Raw genomic sequence first — 17,676 nt, forward strand, 5'->3', positions numbered from 1 at the left:
TAAGAAAAAATGTCAGATGACCGTAAAGCGCATTTCGTTTTGGACCCCCGCACAAAATTTACTTAGGAGTTTCACTCATCTTTAATCCTTGTTTATTATCCTATTTCTTATGTGTTGCTTTAATCCATATACTGCACAAATGCCTATTCGTGGCTATATTGAATTGTTTTCCCGACCTTCACGGTCGCCATGTGGGATGGGTGAGAGGCGGTGGTTGCTGGAATGGAGAGCGGCACTGCCGTGGGTTTAATCTGCACCCGAGGCTCGGCGTAGCAGATATTAAAAGCTAAATCTGCTCGTAGATCAGAGTCTTTGGAAGTATCATAAGAAGTGTGTACACAAAATGAACATTTTTAATTCTTATGAAATACTAACTTTCTGGTGTGATGACACATATATAGTCTAGTCATAATTAATAAATTCTGCAGATTTTAGTGATTTGAATGCAATGACCCCTAACAGTCAGTAAATAGCAGAAAAATTAGCAGCGTAACAATGTGTCAGAAATCATTATTTGTCCCAGACAAGGTGGGGTTCCAGAAATACTTACTAGAGAAGCCAACTTCAGTCATGGGAAAGAGGATCTTCCTAGGAAATCACTGATGAACATAAAATCTACAGTTTTTCGGGAGTCCCAGATGATATTGTACCATTTCTGTAGCTTTACAGAATGACATCACAGAGCAGGACTGCGCTGCTGTGCTTACTTGTGTGGCATCTTCGTTAATGTATGGCTTGTCTTCATTAATTTTCTAGTTCTATTGTGGAAATGCATAAATGGTGCAACCTGCTCAGTGTCATCGCAATAAGACTTCCAGACATCTTCTACTAGGTTGTATTTAATTTCCCCACTATAAAACCTAGATTAAAGAAGAGCCCAGTCAATTAGAAAATGAACAAAGCACGTACTTAAGAGAAAATCACTTAATCTGCATTCTGCAAGTCTGGAAAATTCACCATCTTCTACCGTGTCACAGTTCAAATCTGCCCTTCGAAAGACTGCGAAATTCCCGAGGATCATCCTCAGGGAGAAACAAAAGCGTGCACGCTGCTTCTGGATCAGACTTTGCAGTCTTTAGCAAAATCTGGAGAGGGTTTGTCCCCGGGGGTCTCGCGTCCCTCGAGGCAAGGACGATGGGGTCTGCGTGCTGTGGGACTCTGCGTACTGAAAATCGCTGGGGAGAAAAATGGGGCTCAGACACTGTGCCGGCGTCACAGGGCTTTCCGCCTGCCACTGCTTCTCTTTTCCGTATCAAGAGCTGAGTGGGAGTTCTGTAAGGGATGCTCTGCCAGGGCATGGGGGGAAACGAAGAATGAAGTCAGCCGGGAAGGTGCGGTAGCCGGTGGCTGGCGATTACCTCGGGAGCCTCTGCGGTGCCGTAGCGAGACGCGGTCGGAAGGACCACGGTGGAGTGTGACTTTGGGGAGGACCGTTGCAGCAGAGAGCTGCTGTCACAGAATCACAGAATCACAGAATCACAGAATAGTAGGGGTTGGAAGGGACCTCTGTGGGTCACCCAGCCCAACCTCCTGCCCAAGCAGGGTCACCCACAGCAGGCTGCACAGGATCTTGTCCAGGCGGGGCTGGAATATCTCCAGAGAAGGAGACTCCACAGCCTCCCTGGGCAGCCTGTGCCAGGGCTCCGTCACCCTCAGAGGGAAGAAGTTCTTCCTCATGTTCAGACGGAACTTCCTGTGCCTCAGTTTGTGCCCATTGCCCCTTGTCCTGTCACTGGGCACCACTGAAAAGAGCTTGGCCCCATCCTCCTGACCCCCACCCTGCAGATATTTGTAAGCATTTATTAGGTCCCCTCGCAGCCTTCTCTTCTCCAGGCTGAACAAGCCCAGCTCCCTCAGCCTCTCCTCGTAGGGGAGATGTTCCAGTCCCCTCATCATCCTTGTAGCCCTCCGCTGGACTCTCTCCAGTAGCTCCTCAACTTTCTTGAACTGAAAGATTGTATTGTAAAGTTAGTATTACATTGCTCGACTTAAATAGTTAGTATTTTGTGAACTTTCTTCACCCTAATAAAAGCGCCAGAGACCTTACGTGTTTATACCGTGGTCTCATATAGAGTATAAACGTTATTACAAAACATTGTGCCTTCAAAAATCATACACAGCCGTTGCTTGTTTTGGCTGTAATGGACAGGGGAATGAAGTTCTCGAGCAAGGACTGCGTGCACCCGCGTCCCGCGGGCTCCAGACAGCTGCAGGGAGAGAAATGATGGTGTTGGTTTGCCCTTGGGGTGGAAACGTCCGGCTCTGGGACTCGCGGGAAGGAGTGGGAAATGTGATTTGAAGGAGCAAATTCCCTCTGTGTGCATGGCAGTGCCAGCAGCTGCTGCGCGCTGTCACAGAATCACAGAATCACAGAATAGTAGGGGTTGGCAGGGACCTCTGTGGGTCACCCAGCCCAACCCCCTGCCCAAGCAGGGTCACCCAGAGCAGGCTGCACAGCACCGCGGCCAGGCGGGGCTGGAATATCTCCAGAGAAGGAGACTCCACAGCCTCCCTGGGCAGCCTGGGCCAGGGCTCCGTCACCCTCAGAGGGAAGAAGTTCTTCCTCGGGTTCAGCTGGAGCTTCCTCTGCTCCAGTTTGTGCCCGTTGCCCCTTGTCCTGTCGCTGGGCACCACTGCAAAGAGTCTGGCCCCGTCCTCCTGACCCCCCCCTGCAGATATTTATGGGCATTTCGAAGGTCCCCTCGCAGCCTTCTCTTCTCCAGGCTGAACAAGCCCAGCTCCCTCAGCCTCTCCTCGTAGGGGAGATGTTCCAGTCCCCTCCTCATCCTCGTAGCCCTCTGCTGGACTCTCTCCAGTAGCTCTTCATCTTTCTTGAACTGGGGAGCCCAGAACTGGACACAGTACTCTAGATGAGGCCTCTGTCTGTGCCGTCTGCTGCAGGCAGCGATGCCAGAGGATCTGCCAGAGGGGAGCAAGGTGCCAGGGTGGCCGGGGGTCTGCTGGCCCCCCGGCACGCGAAGGGGGCTGCGTGCTGGCCAGCGCGGGGGTTTGCCTGCTGCGACGTGCGTGGCGTTGGGCAGTAGGTGCGTCTGACGGAACGCCGACCCTCCTGCGGGCACGAAGGCTGGCTCGCAGCGGGCCAGGGCGCTGGTGACGCCCTGCCTGGCCGTCACTGTCCCTTGCGCTGCGCCCCGGACCCTAAGCAGCGTCGTCAGCGCTCAGACAGGGCAGTGCGGCGCGCGGTGCGGGAGGGCTCCGTGGCGCGGTGAGCGATGTTCTGCAGACTCGTGCGCACGCCGTGGTCTGCCCGCTCCCGGTGAGCAGGGCGTGAGCTTCTGCACAGATGGATCGGGCAGCGCGTTAATTCCGGTCCAAAGGAAAGGGCCAGTTAGGCTGCTGGAAGCAGCATCTCCTCTCCCCTCCTTCTGTGTTTATTGCTTAGTTATGAAATTGTAATCAGGAAAAAAATCCAATTATCGTTGAGCCCAGCATCTGGAAGAAGAACTTAAGGGTATTTGGGATTCTGGAGGAGAGGCTGTGTAACACTGCTCTCTCACCAACAAAGGCACTCTGAGCTGAAAAGCAAGCAGGCGAGGATTCAGCTAAGGCAATACGAGCACAACAGCTACGCTTGCAACACCCGGGAGGGGTGAAGCAGGCGATTCCATGGACTCTGGTGGCAATATCTCTCTTGATAAATTCCCAGACGTGACACTTTTGTACTTACAATCCAATTCTTCCCACAGTTCTTTATGTTCCATTGGGATTGGCTATATTCTGTACATAAGATGGGATTGAGTACCTGATAAATGGAGTAGGGTACCATAAGATTTAACAAATGTTGCTATAAAACATGTAGTTCGTAACTTGTCGTCACCTTTATCTGGGGAAACTTTCTGTAGAAACCAAGCTGTATGTCCAGCCACTGTGTTGTAATCTTGATGCTACATAGACTTTGATCGGGGGGGGGGAATATCTGGAGGCTCACTGCAGAGGGGTTGGGCTAGGTGACCTCTGAAGGTCCCTTCCAGCCCAGAGTATTCTGTGATTCTGGGATTCTAACAGCGAGGGAGCACATATTGTAAGAAACACAATGAGTGAACTTATGCTGAGGCCCCAGATTTTTTACCTGCTAATTCTAAATTGTGATGAGAATAAGACATCCTTCCCCATGTTCGAAAAGCAACGGCAGCTAAAAACGCAGCTCTACCCCACCGTCACTCCCGCCACGCTAGTAAGCTTTATTGTGCTGCACCAGTTAGGTACACAAGGATGTGACGGAGGATATAATTCCAGTCCTCCAAAATGAGAGACGAGACCCTGCCATCAAGTATAGACCCCATGCCAGCCCCCTTCATAGCAGCACGTGTAATTCGGGACTCCAGGGAGAAGCAGGAGCCGGAGGCTCAGGTCCTGTTGGCATCAATCGGTCAGGCTTCGGGGACGGCAGAGCTGGTCGGACAAATCAGCAAACCTCTCTCCAAGGAGGCAGGCGACAAAGCAGGTCTTTGGCAGCCGCTGGCGGGGCGGTTTGATTCGGGAGAGTCTTAGCAGAGCTGTCACCACAGAGGAAAACAGAGGATGCCGTTAGATGGAGCAGGCAGGTCCCTCTGCAGCAGAGCCCCAGAGAAGCCGCAGTTCTCCCTCCTCCTGCCGGGTAACACCAGTTTTTACCTACAAGACAGGCCATTTTAAGGGGGAAACTGAGAGGAGGTTCCCATAGCTCTGCTCAGGAAGGAGGCACCGGGGGACACGCGGTGGGACCGACGGGAGCCTCCAGACCTTTACTTTATTCGGGCAGCACACGTAGCTGGTGTCTTTAGCGGCGCAGGAGCTCCGTGCAGCAAGGCATCTTCATCCCTTCGGTGCCTCCTGCCTCTCCCTCCCTCCCCAGCTGCCTCGGCAGGACCTGGGTGGAGAACGGGAATCGTAGTCTGGGTGATAACTGCCCAGGGAAAGAGGAAAGCAAGCTGAGATAAAGTGCTGGCTTTACCTCTGTACACAGCGAGGCTGCTGTGCCTTGTTGCACTGCTCACATTTCAGGGTGATTCAGATACTCCTCGAAAGAGAGAAACAAATATTATCTAGGAAGCCTTACAAAAATTAAGCTTGTGGTGCTCCAGTCATCTGCAGAGAAAGATGGGGAGGTAATTTATCACGTTGGATGGGTCCTCAGTCATAGGAAAGATACTTGATACTAAGGGGGATGTTCAGTCTTGCAGACAAAAACATAATAAGATCTGATTTCTGAAAGCTGAATTTAGTGGAACGCAATTTTGAGCTAAGATGCTGTTCCCGGCAGCGAGGGGCTGTTTAATCGCTGGAAGTGCTTCCCAGACGTGGCCGCGTGAGCATCACCTGCAATCGCCAGGAGGAGACCAGACGTAGACTTCAGAAACAGAGACTTCACTCAGGCTTCTGGGAAAGTTTCTAGAGCCTCTGGCTCTCTGATTTGAGACTGAACTATCCCGTGGCCCCTCTGGCCGTACATATTCCACAAATCCGTTAACACAGTTGAATTTTGTTCCTATCAAAGTCTGTGCTCCGTAACCACGGCTTACACGGAGAATCACCGGGGAAAGATTTTCAAATTGTCTGCCATGAGAACACGTGGGTTTGTCACAATTAAAATATTTGACGCAATACTGTAGGTTTGGGTTTTGAACACAGCAGGGAAAACCGGCAAGCAAGCAGGTGAGGCGGACAGCCAAAGCCAGTGGCTGTCCCGAAACAAGGAGGAGGGGGAAAGAGCTGGAGCTGCAGGAGGAAAGGGAGGGCTGGGAGCCTGGGCGTGAGGGAAAAAGCGCTGCTTGTTGAGAGAACAGGAGACTGGGCGAGGAGGTGAGTGGGGAAGAGCGAGTAAAACCTGATGAGGAAAAGCAGCGGAGGACGAAGGCAATGCTTGCGTTCAGCAGAAGAGGAAAGAGTAGACCGTGGTGATCTTTGTCTTGGAAAAGAAATTTTATTTGTCAGTGGGAACTGAACAAAATCCTATTACTTCAATTCTAGATTCCTGCCTATGTCAGGAATGTCAGTCTAGTTTCTTCGGAGGTTTGTATTTTGGGATATTTGATTACAGTTGCTGCTGTGATCCAGCTGTCCCACTGGATCCTTCTGTGACTCCCGACGTGGCAGGACCAGCAGCAGAGCATGCTACGAGCTCCTCATTCACACTGAAATTAATGTTGTCATATTTCTAATCTCTTCTTAGCAGCCACCCTAATTAAATCAATGGGCTGAACAACGAGGGGATGTTTCACCCACCCATTTTCTGGGGGTGGATGCAGGGAAAGACTGGACTAAAGCCGACCCCGACCCCGGCACAGCCCCAGCACCAGAGACGTTCCTTAGCTTGCTGTCGTTGGGACCGGCCACCCAGCTGCCATCGGGGCAGCGCAGCAGGCGCCAGCCACCTCCTCGGTGCTTAGTGACAAGTCTCAGGCAAATAAAAATCACCTGGATAAGCTGCACTGGGTGGCAGGTGTGAAGAATCCCTCTGCGGTACTGCTTCACTGACAGCAGAACGCAGGCAAATCGCTCTTTTTCCACCTTCAAAGGTGCAGAACCTCGAATAAGAAGTTTAATGCTGCTGGAAATCTTACACCGTAACATTTACTTCATCTGGAAGAGATTTCCGCAGTTCCGAAAATGTATTGCGCCAGTCAGTTTTATCTGTTTACTTGTGGGGAGAACTGTTTTGAGTTATTTGATTCCTTCACTTGACTTTCTGGAAGTACGTTTGTTCTTGAAGGATAAAGAAATGAGTAGCTCGGATTTAGGAAGATATTTTTAAAATATTGTAGGCTGACTAAAACCACTGTGTACGCCACGTTATCCATCATATTCTGCTCTCAGATGGATTTCCACATTTCAGACAGGTTGATCCCTCACCAGCTGTCCTTCGGAAGTAGATTTAATTTTCACACTCTGTGGACAGAAATAAGAATTCCTTGCAATGTTTTCTCTATTGCCAAGCTGTAGCATTAATGATATTTGATTTGGGCTGGGACGGGGGATGGGGGAGACCTGTATTAACCAGGCCCCACTGCAGGGCGTGGGGACCCCGAGGAAGGGTCGCGGCGTGGCAAGGCTGGCGTGGGGGAGACATGCAGGGGGAGGCTGTCCACCTTCTCCTCTGGGACTTCTGCCCAAGGAAGATGAGTAACGGGTTCATTGCAGGCATCTGCAAAGAAATGTGGTGGATAAATTGTCCCTTTCACTGGAGATCGCTCTCTGGTGTGTTGCAGCCCCTAAACAAGCCCTGTGATGACTGCATGCTTTTGCAGCTGATCGCGTGCGGTCGGGAGGAGGGGACTGTCACCTTGGGCAGTTAGACTGCCGCAAGCTCCGACGTAGATCTCTGCTCAGGTGACTGCGTGAACCTGCTCGAACTTCAAAGGCGGGCAATACTGATCTCCACTGCTTTAGGAACTGGGAAAGGTTCAGCCTTCCCCAGGCCTTTGTTTCCCCTACAGACAATGTTTCTCTGCTAATTAAAAAGCACTCTACACAGACTTTTCATTTTCTTTGCTCCCAAATGCATAGCCACAAGCAAGCACTGTGAATTTCCAGCTTTTTGAAGTCTGTCTGGCCCCAGCTCCTTTCTATGGCTGAAATACTTCCAGTCACTGGGCCAGGGAAAGGGCTGGAGAACGTCTGCAGGCGGGGATCCCGAAGCACACGGAACCTGCCTGTGGGTATGAAAAGCTCTGGGCTTCTCAAGTTCATCGAAGGAATGCTAACAATGTCCTCCGGGTTGCCAAGGCGTACGTATGGGTTCAGACGGTCGGGTTTTGGCGGTGACAAATTGGAGCAAACCAGCCCAAGCTGGACAGAAGCTTTGGCCAGGAAAATGGAAGGTCATAAACTGTTCTTTGGTCTCGTTTTATTGGAACCCATTTAACTTGCAGAGCAGTTTGGTTTTAAAGCAGTCGTTACAGAAGGTTCTGAAGCGCCCGCGTGTATGATCTGTATCTTTTACAGATATTTGTACAAAATTTGTTACTTATTATAGAGATCAGTGCTTTTCAGAAACATCAACAGGGTATGCCTTGTTACCACACGGATTTGGTTTCTGTGTCAAACATAAGACATGTAAAGAAATACGTATTTTTGAAAAAAACAAGATTCACTTTGAAACCCGGAATTGCTGCCTTCATTGCTGGGACGCTGGGTTCCTTTCCTCCCTGTGCCACATTCCAAGCGGTGAAGCATTCCCTTAAGGGTAGGGCATGGAATGCTTGGCATCGTTTTCCATCCATGTGGAACTCTGTTCCTCTATGCCCAGATGTAGAAGTAGTACAGAAAATGGAGTTTAGTGAGGAATTCTGCTGATGAAATGAAAGAAAAAAATCTAGCATCTTTTTCCTTAGCCACGTTGCTACTGGCAGCCCAAAAGCAATACAAAGCAACAGAAATAAATATATTTCAGTCTTCTCCACGAACAGATACGACTCTCCAAGTACACACGGGGTAGATGTAATAGGCATCATTATTTTTGAAAGTACAAGAAAAATTTAATTTCATCAGCTTTTCAAACTGTCACGAGCAAGCTCAGCCTTCTCTGAAACAAGAGCATCCATCGGTCGCAGTTTGCTGGGAACTCCATAACGATACCCGCTTTGCACAAAGGGGAGGAAATGGCTGCTTGCTCACTGGTGGCATTTTGAACCCACGGCTGAGCTTCTTCCAGCGTGATGGAAGCAGCTGTGGCCACAACTAAACAAGGTTTTTGCGTAGTTATATTTCAACAAGCCGTGTGTTTTTACCGGTGACGGCAGTGCGGGTGTCGCGGCTCTCCTCAGCTCGCCCGGCTCTGCCGGGGTTGCACGGATTCAGCAGCTCTCCCTTACCAGTTTCCCCTTCTTTCCTTCCAGTTTCTCCGAAGATATTTCGCATCTCGAGTGACATCGTTGTGAACGAAGGGAGCAATGTCACCCTGGTGTGCCTGGCCACGGGGAAGCCGGAGCCTTCCATCTCCTGGAGGCACATCTCGCCGTCCGGTAAGCGCGACTCCCTCACCGGGAGCTCTCCGCCGCGCGTCACCGCTGACGGGCGCCGCACCGCGCGTTCTCGGAGGTGCGACGGCATCGCTTCTGAGCGCCTTCGAAAGAGCGGGCCCCGCGAGACTGTGAGAACATAGAAGCTTATTCAGATTTCAGCTGAGATCAGCAAAAACTATAATACGACTGTAACGTAGGAAAGTAGAAATAAAGGCACCCAAAATATGAGCATATTTTTAAGGCTTAAAAATATGCTTTAAGGCATTTTAACAGGCTGCAGACATTTATCTACCAAACTATTCCAATGAAAAGCAAAACAAGGAAATAATCAAGCACACGCAGGGCTGTCTAGAAGCACGAGAGAAAGTTAAAAACATGAACACATCAGGCAATAGATTTAATTTCGTGAAACTACCATGGAGCCATTATTCCATGACACAGCATAATTTAATTGAATAATTTTATTTAGCAAATTAAATTATACGTACGAAAAAATACAAACAAAATGGCATCTAAATGCATAGTTTCTATCTAATATTTCCATTTGCACTTCTAATTCCACGTAACTGATTTCAAGGAGAACTCTGAGCTGAGATGGCGGGCATGGCTACGCTGGCTGGCTGGGTGCAGAGCCGCCGGCGCTGCCTCCCACGAGCCCAGCAGGACCCATCCTGCTCCGAGGTGGGGAGGACCCCGCGCCGTGTCCGGAGCCGCTGGCTCTGGGCGTGCTGGTGGGTGCTGGGAGGAGGCACCCCCCTCCAGCAGGCTGTCGCACGCAGGACTGGTGCTGCACTGGTCCTTTTGTGGGGACTCTGCCACGATCATTGATTTTGCAGTGGAGGTCCTGCTGTTTGCTCACACGACTTTTCTGAAAGCCATGTAATTGCAGGGAAGAACAGTTTCGTGGGCTGTCACAGCTCACCGCAGCGTCTCATCATCCTGAGTAACAGTTTGCTTTACAAAGCAAGATCTGAAAAAAAAAACCAACTTTTGACCTTTAAGACAATGACAATGAATTCTGCTTGAAGTGTCCGTCAAGGGACCAGGGAAAAAAACTCAGTTGTAGCAAAAAATGGATTTTAACTAAATGTCAAATCAAATTTTATTGGAAACCGTGGTGATACTTTAGAGTAATAGCTTAAAGCATTAGATTGTCTCCAGAAAGGAGCTGGGATGATTTTCCCAGAGAGGAAAAAAGCAGCAAAGGAGAATTAGTGCACTCAGGCTGGAGAAGGAGTCTGGGGAGGAACTGGCTCCTCCTCATCTTGAATTCAGACAAAATTAGCGCAGGCAATCACAAGGGCTGTCGGTGAACCCAGGGATTCTGCGTCTTGACCAAAGCCCTGAGAGTGCGGCCGGAGAGGAGAAACGCGACCGCTCCACTACAGACCCGTTGCGCTCACCACAGTGAGAAGGGCAGACGGAATCTGAGGCACAGGCCAAGCAAAGCTGCCGCGGCACGGGGGGTCGAGCAGCGCGCTCGCGGTGCCGCGCTGCTGTGCTCTGATGGATGCCCAGCACGGCAGCCTGCGGGCAGGCAGCTACGCTCCCACCACCGCGGGTTTAAGGGCAGGCAGCTACAGCCTGGGCTTGGTTTCCTGTCCCTTGCCCAATACCTGCTCCGTTCTGCTGCTCAGCCCAGCACCTTCTCCGTCCAGGATTTTCATTGGGGCAGGTCATCCTGCAGATCCCCTACACCTTCTCCGTCCAGGATTTTCGTTGGGGCAGGTCATCCTGCAGATCCCCTACACCTTCTCCGTCCAGGATTTTCATTGGGGCAGGTCATCCTGCAGACCCCCTACACCTTCTCCATCCAGGATTTTCGTTGGGGCAGGTCATCCTGCAGATCCCCTACACCTTCTCCATCCAGGATTTTCGTTGGGGCAGGTCATCCTGCAGATCCCCTACACCTTCTCCATCCAGGATTTTCATTGGGGCAGGTCATCCTGCAGACCCCCTACACCTTCTCCGTCCAGGATTTTCATTGGGGCAGGTCATCCTGCAGATCCCCTACACCTTCTCCATCCAGGATTTTCGTTGGGGCAGGTCATCCTGCAGATCCCCTACACCTTCTCCATCCAGGATTTTCGTTGGGGCAGGTCATCCTGCAGATCCCCTACACCTTCTCCATCCAGGATTTTCGTTGGAGCAGGTCATCCTGCAGATCCCCTACACCTTCTCCATCCAGGATTTTCGTTGGGGCAGGTCATCCTGCAGATCCCCTACACCTTCTCCGTCCAGGATTTTCATTGGGGCAGGTCATCCTGCAGACCCCCTACACCTTCTCCGTCCAGGATTTTCGTTGGGGCAGGTCATCCTGCAGATCCCCTACACCTTCTCCGTCCAGGATTTTCATTGGGGCAGGTCATCCTGCAGACCCCCTACACCTTCTCCGTCCAGGATTTTCGTTGAGGCAGGTCATCCTGCAGATTCCCTACACCTTCTCTGTCCAGGATTTTCCCTGGGGCAGGTCATCCTGCAGATCCCCTACACCTTCTCCGTCCAGGATTTTCATTGGGGCAGGTCATCCTGCAGACCCCCTACACCTTCTCCGTCCAGGATTTTCGTTGGGGCAGGTCATCCTGCAGACCCCCTACACCTTCTCCGTCCAGGATTTTCACTGGGGCAGGTCATCCTGCAGACCCCCTACACCTTCTCCGTCCAGGATTTTCATTGGGGCAGGTCATCCTGCAGATTCCCTACACCTTCTCCGTCCAGGATTTTCACTGGGGCAGGTCATCCTGCAGATTCCCTACACCTTCTCCGTCCAGGATTTTCACTGGGGCAGGTCATCCTGCAGATCCCTTACACCTTCTCCGTCCAGGATTTTCATTGGAGCAGGTCATCCTGCAGACCCCCTACACCTTCTCCATCCAGGATTTTCGTTGGGGCAGGTCATCCTGCAGACCCCCTACACCTTCTCCGTCCAGGATTTTCGTTGGGGCAGGTCATCCTGCAGACCCCCTACACCTTCTCCATCCAGGATTTTTGTTGGGGCAGGTCATCCTGCAGACCCCCTACACCTTCTCCGTCCAGGATTTTCGTTGGGGCAGGTCATCCTGCAGATCCCCTACACCTTCTCCATCCAGGATTTTCATTGGGGCAGGTCATCCTGTAGATCCCCTACACCTTCTCCGTCCAGGATTTTCGTTGGGGCAGGTCATCCTGCAGATCCCTTACACCTTCTCCATCCAGGATTTTCAGTGGGGAAGGGCAGCTTAGGCTTTGCCACATCCCTTACTCTCTCACCAGCAAGCAGTAGGTTAGATGGAACACAAACATGGGCTTAACAAATTTGTTCCTTACAAAAAGGTAAAGCACAGAATGGAACCGCAGACTGGCTGAGGAGGGCGGGGATCTCTGGAGACCAGCTGGTCCAACTCCTGCTCAGAACATGGCCAGTCGGGTGGGAATGTCTCCAAGGATGGAGATGCCACAGCCTCTCTGGGCAACCTATGCCAGCTTTGCACAGGTTTACAGAACGTGTTCTGCCTGCTGGTATACCAAGGAAAGAAGAGTTTTTCCATTTCAGAAACGCTGTACCACTTCTGTGGTCAGGAGGATGTTCTGGGGTACAGACAGAAATGGCACTCAGATCCAATGAAGTATCAGTCTGGCAAAGAAGCAGCCTGGATTTACTAGAAAACAAAATGCAGGAGAGTTGAAAACCCCAGATTTCTGCAACGGTTTCTGTTCTGTCCGCAGCAAATTACCTTTATCTGAGCACAAGCTTCATCTGCACTTTATAATTTCTACCAGTTTTCTCATGTAATTCCCAGCGGCACTAATGAGGCTTACATGCAAGCATCACATCTAGAATACAGCACTAAATTATATTATAATGAATCATATTTAGAATATTCTGAAACTGTTTGTCAAAGCTGCTACTAAAAGATAAGAAACTGAAATCTCTGAATACAAATGATTCAATGTAGACTAATTCCAAAATATTATCGTGCTTTGCATCAGTGCAGCCTTCACTTGGATAAGGTCGGATTCCATTTTTTTGAACAAGAGATAAAATGAACCTTCTGTGGGAATAAGAATAAAATGTATTTAGAGGTGATTTTTAACTTAGTACATAAATTATTGGCCTGGAATCTTTATTGTGCGTGTTTAGCTTGCAGTCATTATGTAAATGCTTTCATTATATAAATATTCATTATACAAACCCATTATGCAAATCCACAAAACCTACACGTTCAGCGGAACTCCAACAGGAACGTGGGGCTGTAGTTTGTAATCTGAAAATCTCGCATTGTTGAAATGTCATCAGGATAAATTGCAGGTATTGCTTATTTTGTTCTGACATTTAAGAGCAAAGTGCAGCATCAATAGTTTAAGAATGAAACCAGAATTTTAAAGAATTCAGGTCAGCCTGAAACAGAGCTCCAGCTTTGAATGGGGGGGGGGGGTGTTGCATTGCTGGCTTTGGAAAGCAACCTCTGCCAGTGCTGCCAGCACAGCAACGGCTCAAGCCACTGATGCAAACCAGGCTGCCCAGGGAGGCTGTGGAGTCTCCTTCTCTGGAGATATTCCAGACCCCCCTGGACGCAGTGCTGTGCAGCCTGCTCTGGGTGACCCTGCTTGGGCAGGGGGCTTGGACTAGATGACCCACAGAGGTCCCTTCCAACCCCTACTATTCTGTGATTCTGTGATTCTGTGAAATGAGGTGCTTTCAACGAAGCAGAGCTGCATGAAGTCAACAGCTACCAGGACACCTTTATATAAACCAGAGAGAGAGAGGGGCAAAAAGATTGCGAGAGCAGCCTCACTTCTGGCTTTGTTTGGAGTGCTTGACTTCGCCATCGTAATATTTAACACAAAAGTTGTTAGATGCGGTTTCAGACGTTTCAAACAAATATTTTCACCCCAGTCAGCTCGTGTTGGCGTCGTGCAGCCACCTGGCCAAGAGGTCTGCGTCACCAGCGCGCTGCTGGCCCGGACAGAAACGCTGACACGGATGCACCCAGAGCGCGTGAGCTCAGCGCCCTCTGAGAGGGAAAGCTGGTGGCTGCTCTGCTGGAGTGAACCTGGCGTGGTCCTGCCACCAGCGGGAGGTCAGCCCACACAACCAGGACGGGTCTGCTCCGACGCAAAGCCCCGCCAGCCCCCAACGTGGGGCACATCGGGTCCTCAGCACTGCTTCAATCTCCGCATCCACTCCTGGTGTGCTGCACTACCTGCGAGCGTAGGGACAGTGGCTCAACAAGGAGACAGATGTGTTGATGTGTATTTTGCTAGCAGGTTTCTCAGCCACTGTCTGCAGGCAAAAAAAAGAAGAAAACAGTACGACTGAGGCAGAGGAATCCCCTGGTTTGCTCGTAGTTCTGTGTGATGGCGGCAGTGTTTCCTGACCGTGCTGTCCCCGCTTCTCTGGCTTGTTCACACTGAACGGTCCCCCTCTGCCTCTGCAGCAGCTCAGCCTGGATCCTCAGCATCTTCCCTGGTCACCTCTAGTCTCAGGTTTTCCAGTTCTTCCCTGCTCTCTTGCCTTTCTCACGGTTTTACCCCCATCAATTCCAGCCTAGTTTCTAGTTATTTTCCTGAAACAGGAGCATAATCTGGATGTTTGTGTCTGCAAGCGCCTGGCAGAGCAGATTTTGAGAAATTATGAATTTAGCTGAATGAAGGTTTTCCAGTGTCGAGTGAGAGGTAAATTCCTAGCACCAGGACACTCTTGTTCATTCAGTCCTGTTTCCCGAGACTGGTGACACCAAAGCGTTTCTGAAATAACCTGACAACCCCCCACGAACACCCTGTACGAACTGTTTAGCGAATGCAAAATAATAGGTTTTCCACTAACACTGAGGAAAGCCACGCTCCTCTAGGAATCAGCCCGAACTGAGATGTGAAGATGTTCCCACGATGACTCCTCTCCTGCTCTCGCACGTCTCGTTCGCCGCCGGGGCACGGTGCGTGCGATACGGCTGAGCGGAACCTGATGCCCGTCCCATGGTGTCCGCCCAGCCCCGCAGCCGTGAAGACGTCTTGCCTTCGTGTGTCACCACAGCAGCGTCGCCCGCGCGACGCGTTGGTGCGGGACATCTTGGGAGCACGCAGACCATGGGGCTGTCTGGGAGGAACGGCTCTCGGAGCCGGCTCGGTTCGACTGCAGGACAAAAGGCAGCGCTGGTCCCGAGCAAGCAGAGCGTGGTCCCTGCAGGGCCCCTGCTGAAGAAGACCCCGCAGAGGGCTGGTGCTGGGGAGGGGGCAGAGGCAGAGAGGCTCTGCTACAACTCCTGGCTAAACCCTAAGAAGCAAACTAAGCGTGATAGGAGCACAGCTAACGTCAAATGCTCTTTTCAGTGGTGCCCAGTGACAGGAAAAGGGGCAATGGGCACAAACTGAAGCAGAGGAAGCTCCAGCTGAAGATGAGGAAGAACTTCTTCCCTCTGAGGGTGACGGAGCCCTGGCCCAGGCTGCCCAGGGAGGTTGTGGAGTCTCCTTCTCTGGAGATATTCAAGACCCGCCTGGACAAGGTCCTGTGCAGCCTGCTGTGGGTGACCCTGCTTCGCCAGGGGGGTTGGACTAGATGACCCACAGAGGTCCCTTCCAACCCCTACTATTCTGTGATTCTGTGATTCTGTGAAATATTCTGTTCCACCTGCACTGCTGCTGGAGGAGCCCCATTTTTCAGATGTTATCCACACATGACAGAAAGAAGAAGTATTTCGTTGAAGTGCAAGTGCCCTGGACCTGGATTTTCAGGCTGAAAATACTGAACTGACATGAATTATTATCAGCTTTCGAGGGCTTTGTGTGTGTACAAAGTGTGAGCTCATCTTTTAAAATACTCAATCTCTTGCTAGAAAATGGTTTTAAAACCGAAAGTTTTAGAAACAGAAGTTTCTGGATTGTGTCTTTTGTCTTCTTAAATTCTAAAAACTGAGCAGATGTCATTGCTGATGAGGGTTATTTCACACCACTGTTTCCTTCTAATATATCTGCAATTGTGCTTTACATCACTTTTGATCTATGAGGAGCTGCTCGCATCCACCCTCCGCTTAGCGGCTGCCGTTGCCCAGCGAAGCTGCTCCCAGCACTAATCAAGTCGTGTGAAGGATCTCACATCAAGGCACGTTTTCCCAACTTCGTAATTCAAAGTCCAATTAGCAGGTGCTTCAGACGGTTCCCTGGCAATGCTGCCACCTGAAAAGACCTCTTTCACTCAAGTTGCTTTGACCCGGATAGCTTAAAATTGGTGATTATTATTTCCTGGTTAACGGGTTTGCGTTTGCAGTGCCTGGAGTCCCTGTTCCGTTGTCTCCCTCTCCAAGTGACCCCGTCTCACCTCCCCAGCTGCTTGGTAAGAGCCCTGCAGGTAACGAAGGGTTTCCTCATCTGGAGCTGTCGCCTCGTCCAGGTGATGTCCTGCAGGAGATGGACCTTTTGAGGCTCGACCTAGCGATGTGCTCACGGGCTGCAGGGTGGAGCGAGCTCCTGCCCCACTGGAGATGTGGCGTCTGGAATGGCAATGACGTGGAGCCACCTTTCCTAAATGGAGGTAGATTTATTGCTGCGTTGGACCAAAAGCAAAGCTAGTTCCCTTTAGGTGTCTAAGGGGCAGAAGGTAAGATAATTCGGTGATTTAACCTGATCAGCAATGACAGCGATGTGCCTCCCTTCTGCCGTCATTACTCATCTTGCAGGCAACAGCTTCATTACGGCGCCAGCGCTGTGCTCCTCGTTCAGGTGAAGCATCACCGGACTGAGCCGAAACATCTGTTCCTTGCAGCCGAGCTGGAAGGGCTTGGAGACGAGCCAGGAAACCTGCAGGGATAGACCTGGACAGGAACGATCAGCAGTGACGGGCTAAGATTGACCATGATCAGGGAGGATTTATTTGTGTGGTGGAGTGGAGGAGAAGAGGTAAGCACATACCTGTCCGTTCCCCTTCCACTCCCTGGCATCTGCTGATGATGTCTGTCCCAGCTTCGGGAGGAGGGATGGGCAGGGATGTGCTCTCAGCTGTCCGGAGCCACCGGAGGAACCTGAGAATTGCCTCTTGGCTGTGTGTTGTGTGTGTTGGCACCAGCTGGTTTCGGAAGTGACGCCTCGATGACAGCGTATTACACTGGCAAAGATCATCTTAAGGCTCAGGTGCCTTTGGGTTTTACACAGTTTTTGTGTCTTGTTCCTAGGCTGGGTTTATGGAGAACACCCCTTCTTTTCCTGCCCTGACGTAAACTCCTCATTCTGTGCCGTTTGAGGAAGCCGCTCCGCTCAGGGCTGACAGCTCTGTGGAGCAGCACTTTACACAAGCCCGTTGCTTTGCGTTGTTTGTTGAACAGAGGTGCCTGCTTCTCCAGACCAGCAGCTGGGGCTGGGACCTCCAGGAGTCAGGAAATCTGCCAGTCTGGTGGACCAGCACGTCTCCCTCTTAGCACCGAAGCCACGGCACCAGGGCTGCGGGCTGCTGCTCACGCCAGCCAGGGCTGGGTGCCCAGGCAGTTGGTTGGACTTGGACAGTTGGACTTGATGATCTTAGAGGTCTTTTCCAACCTTAATGGTTCTATGATTCGCTGTGATTCTGCTGCATAAATCCTTGGTATTCATCTGGTATAGGACGAGCTACTGCAACACACCCCTCTTGGCATGCAAAGTTGGTTGGGTGGTTGAACACCCTGAATGCAACAGCCTGCACTGCTGGCTCACGTGCTGGAGGGAGCTGGTTCTGCGCACGGCTGGGCGAGACCTCCCTGCAAGACAC

At 51.0% G+C, this 17,676-nt stretch overlaps 1 protein-coding gene across 1 annotated transcript in view; it reads left to right on the plus strand.

Moving 5' to 3' along the window:
- NEGR1 (neuronal growth regulator 1) overlaps nucleotides 1-17,676 on the plus strand; it is a 303,287-nt gene that overhangs the window by 179,108 nt on the left and 106,503 nt on the right. The window contains exon 3 of the mRNA XM_075424226.1: nucleotides 8,838-8,963. Coding sequence (XP_075280341.1) covers nucleotides 8,838-8,963 — 126 coding nt within the window. The remainder of the gene's footprint in view (nucleotides 1-8,837; nucleotides 8,964-17,676) is intronic.

The sequence above is a fragment of the Opisthocomus hoazin genome, chromosome 6 (assembly GCF_030867145.1).
Source record: "Opisthocomus hoazin isolate bOpiHoa1 chromosome 6, bOpiHoa1.hap1, whole genome shotgun sequence".
NCBI classification, from domain to species: domain Eukaryota; kingdom Metazoa; phylum Chordata; class Aves; order Opisthocomiformes; family Opisthocomidae; genus Opisthocomus; species Opisthocomus hoazin.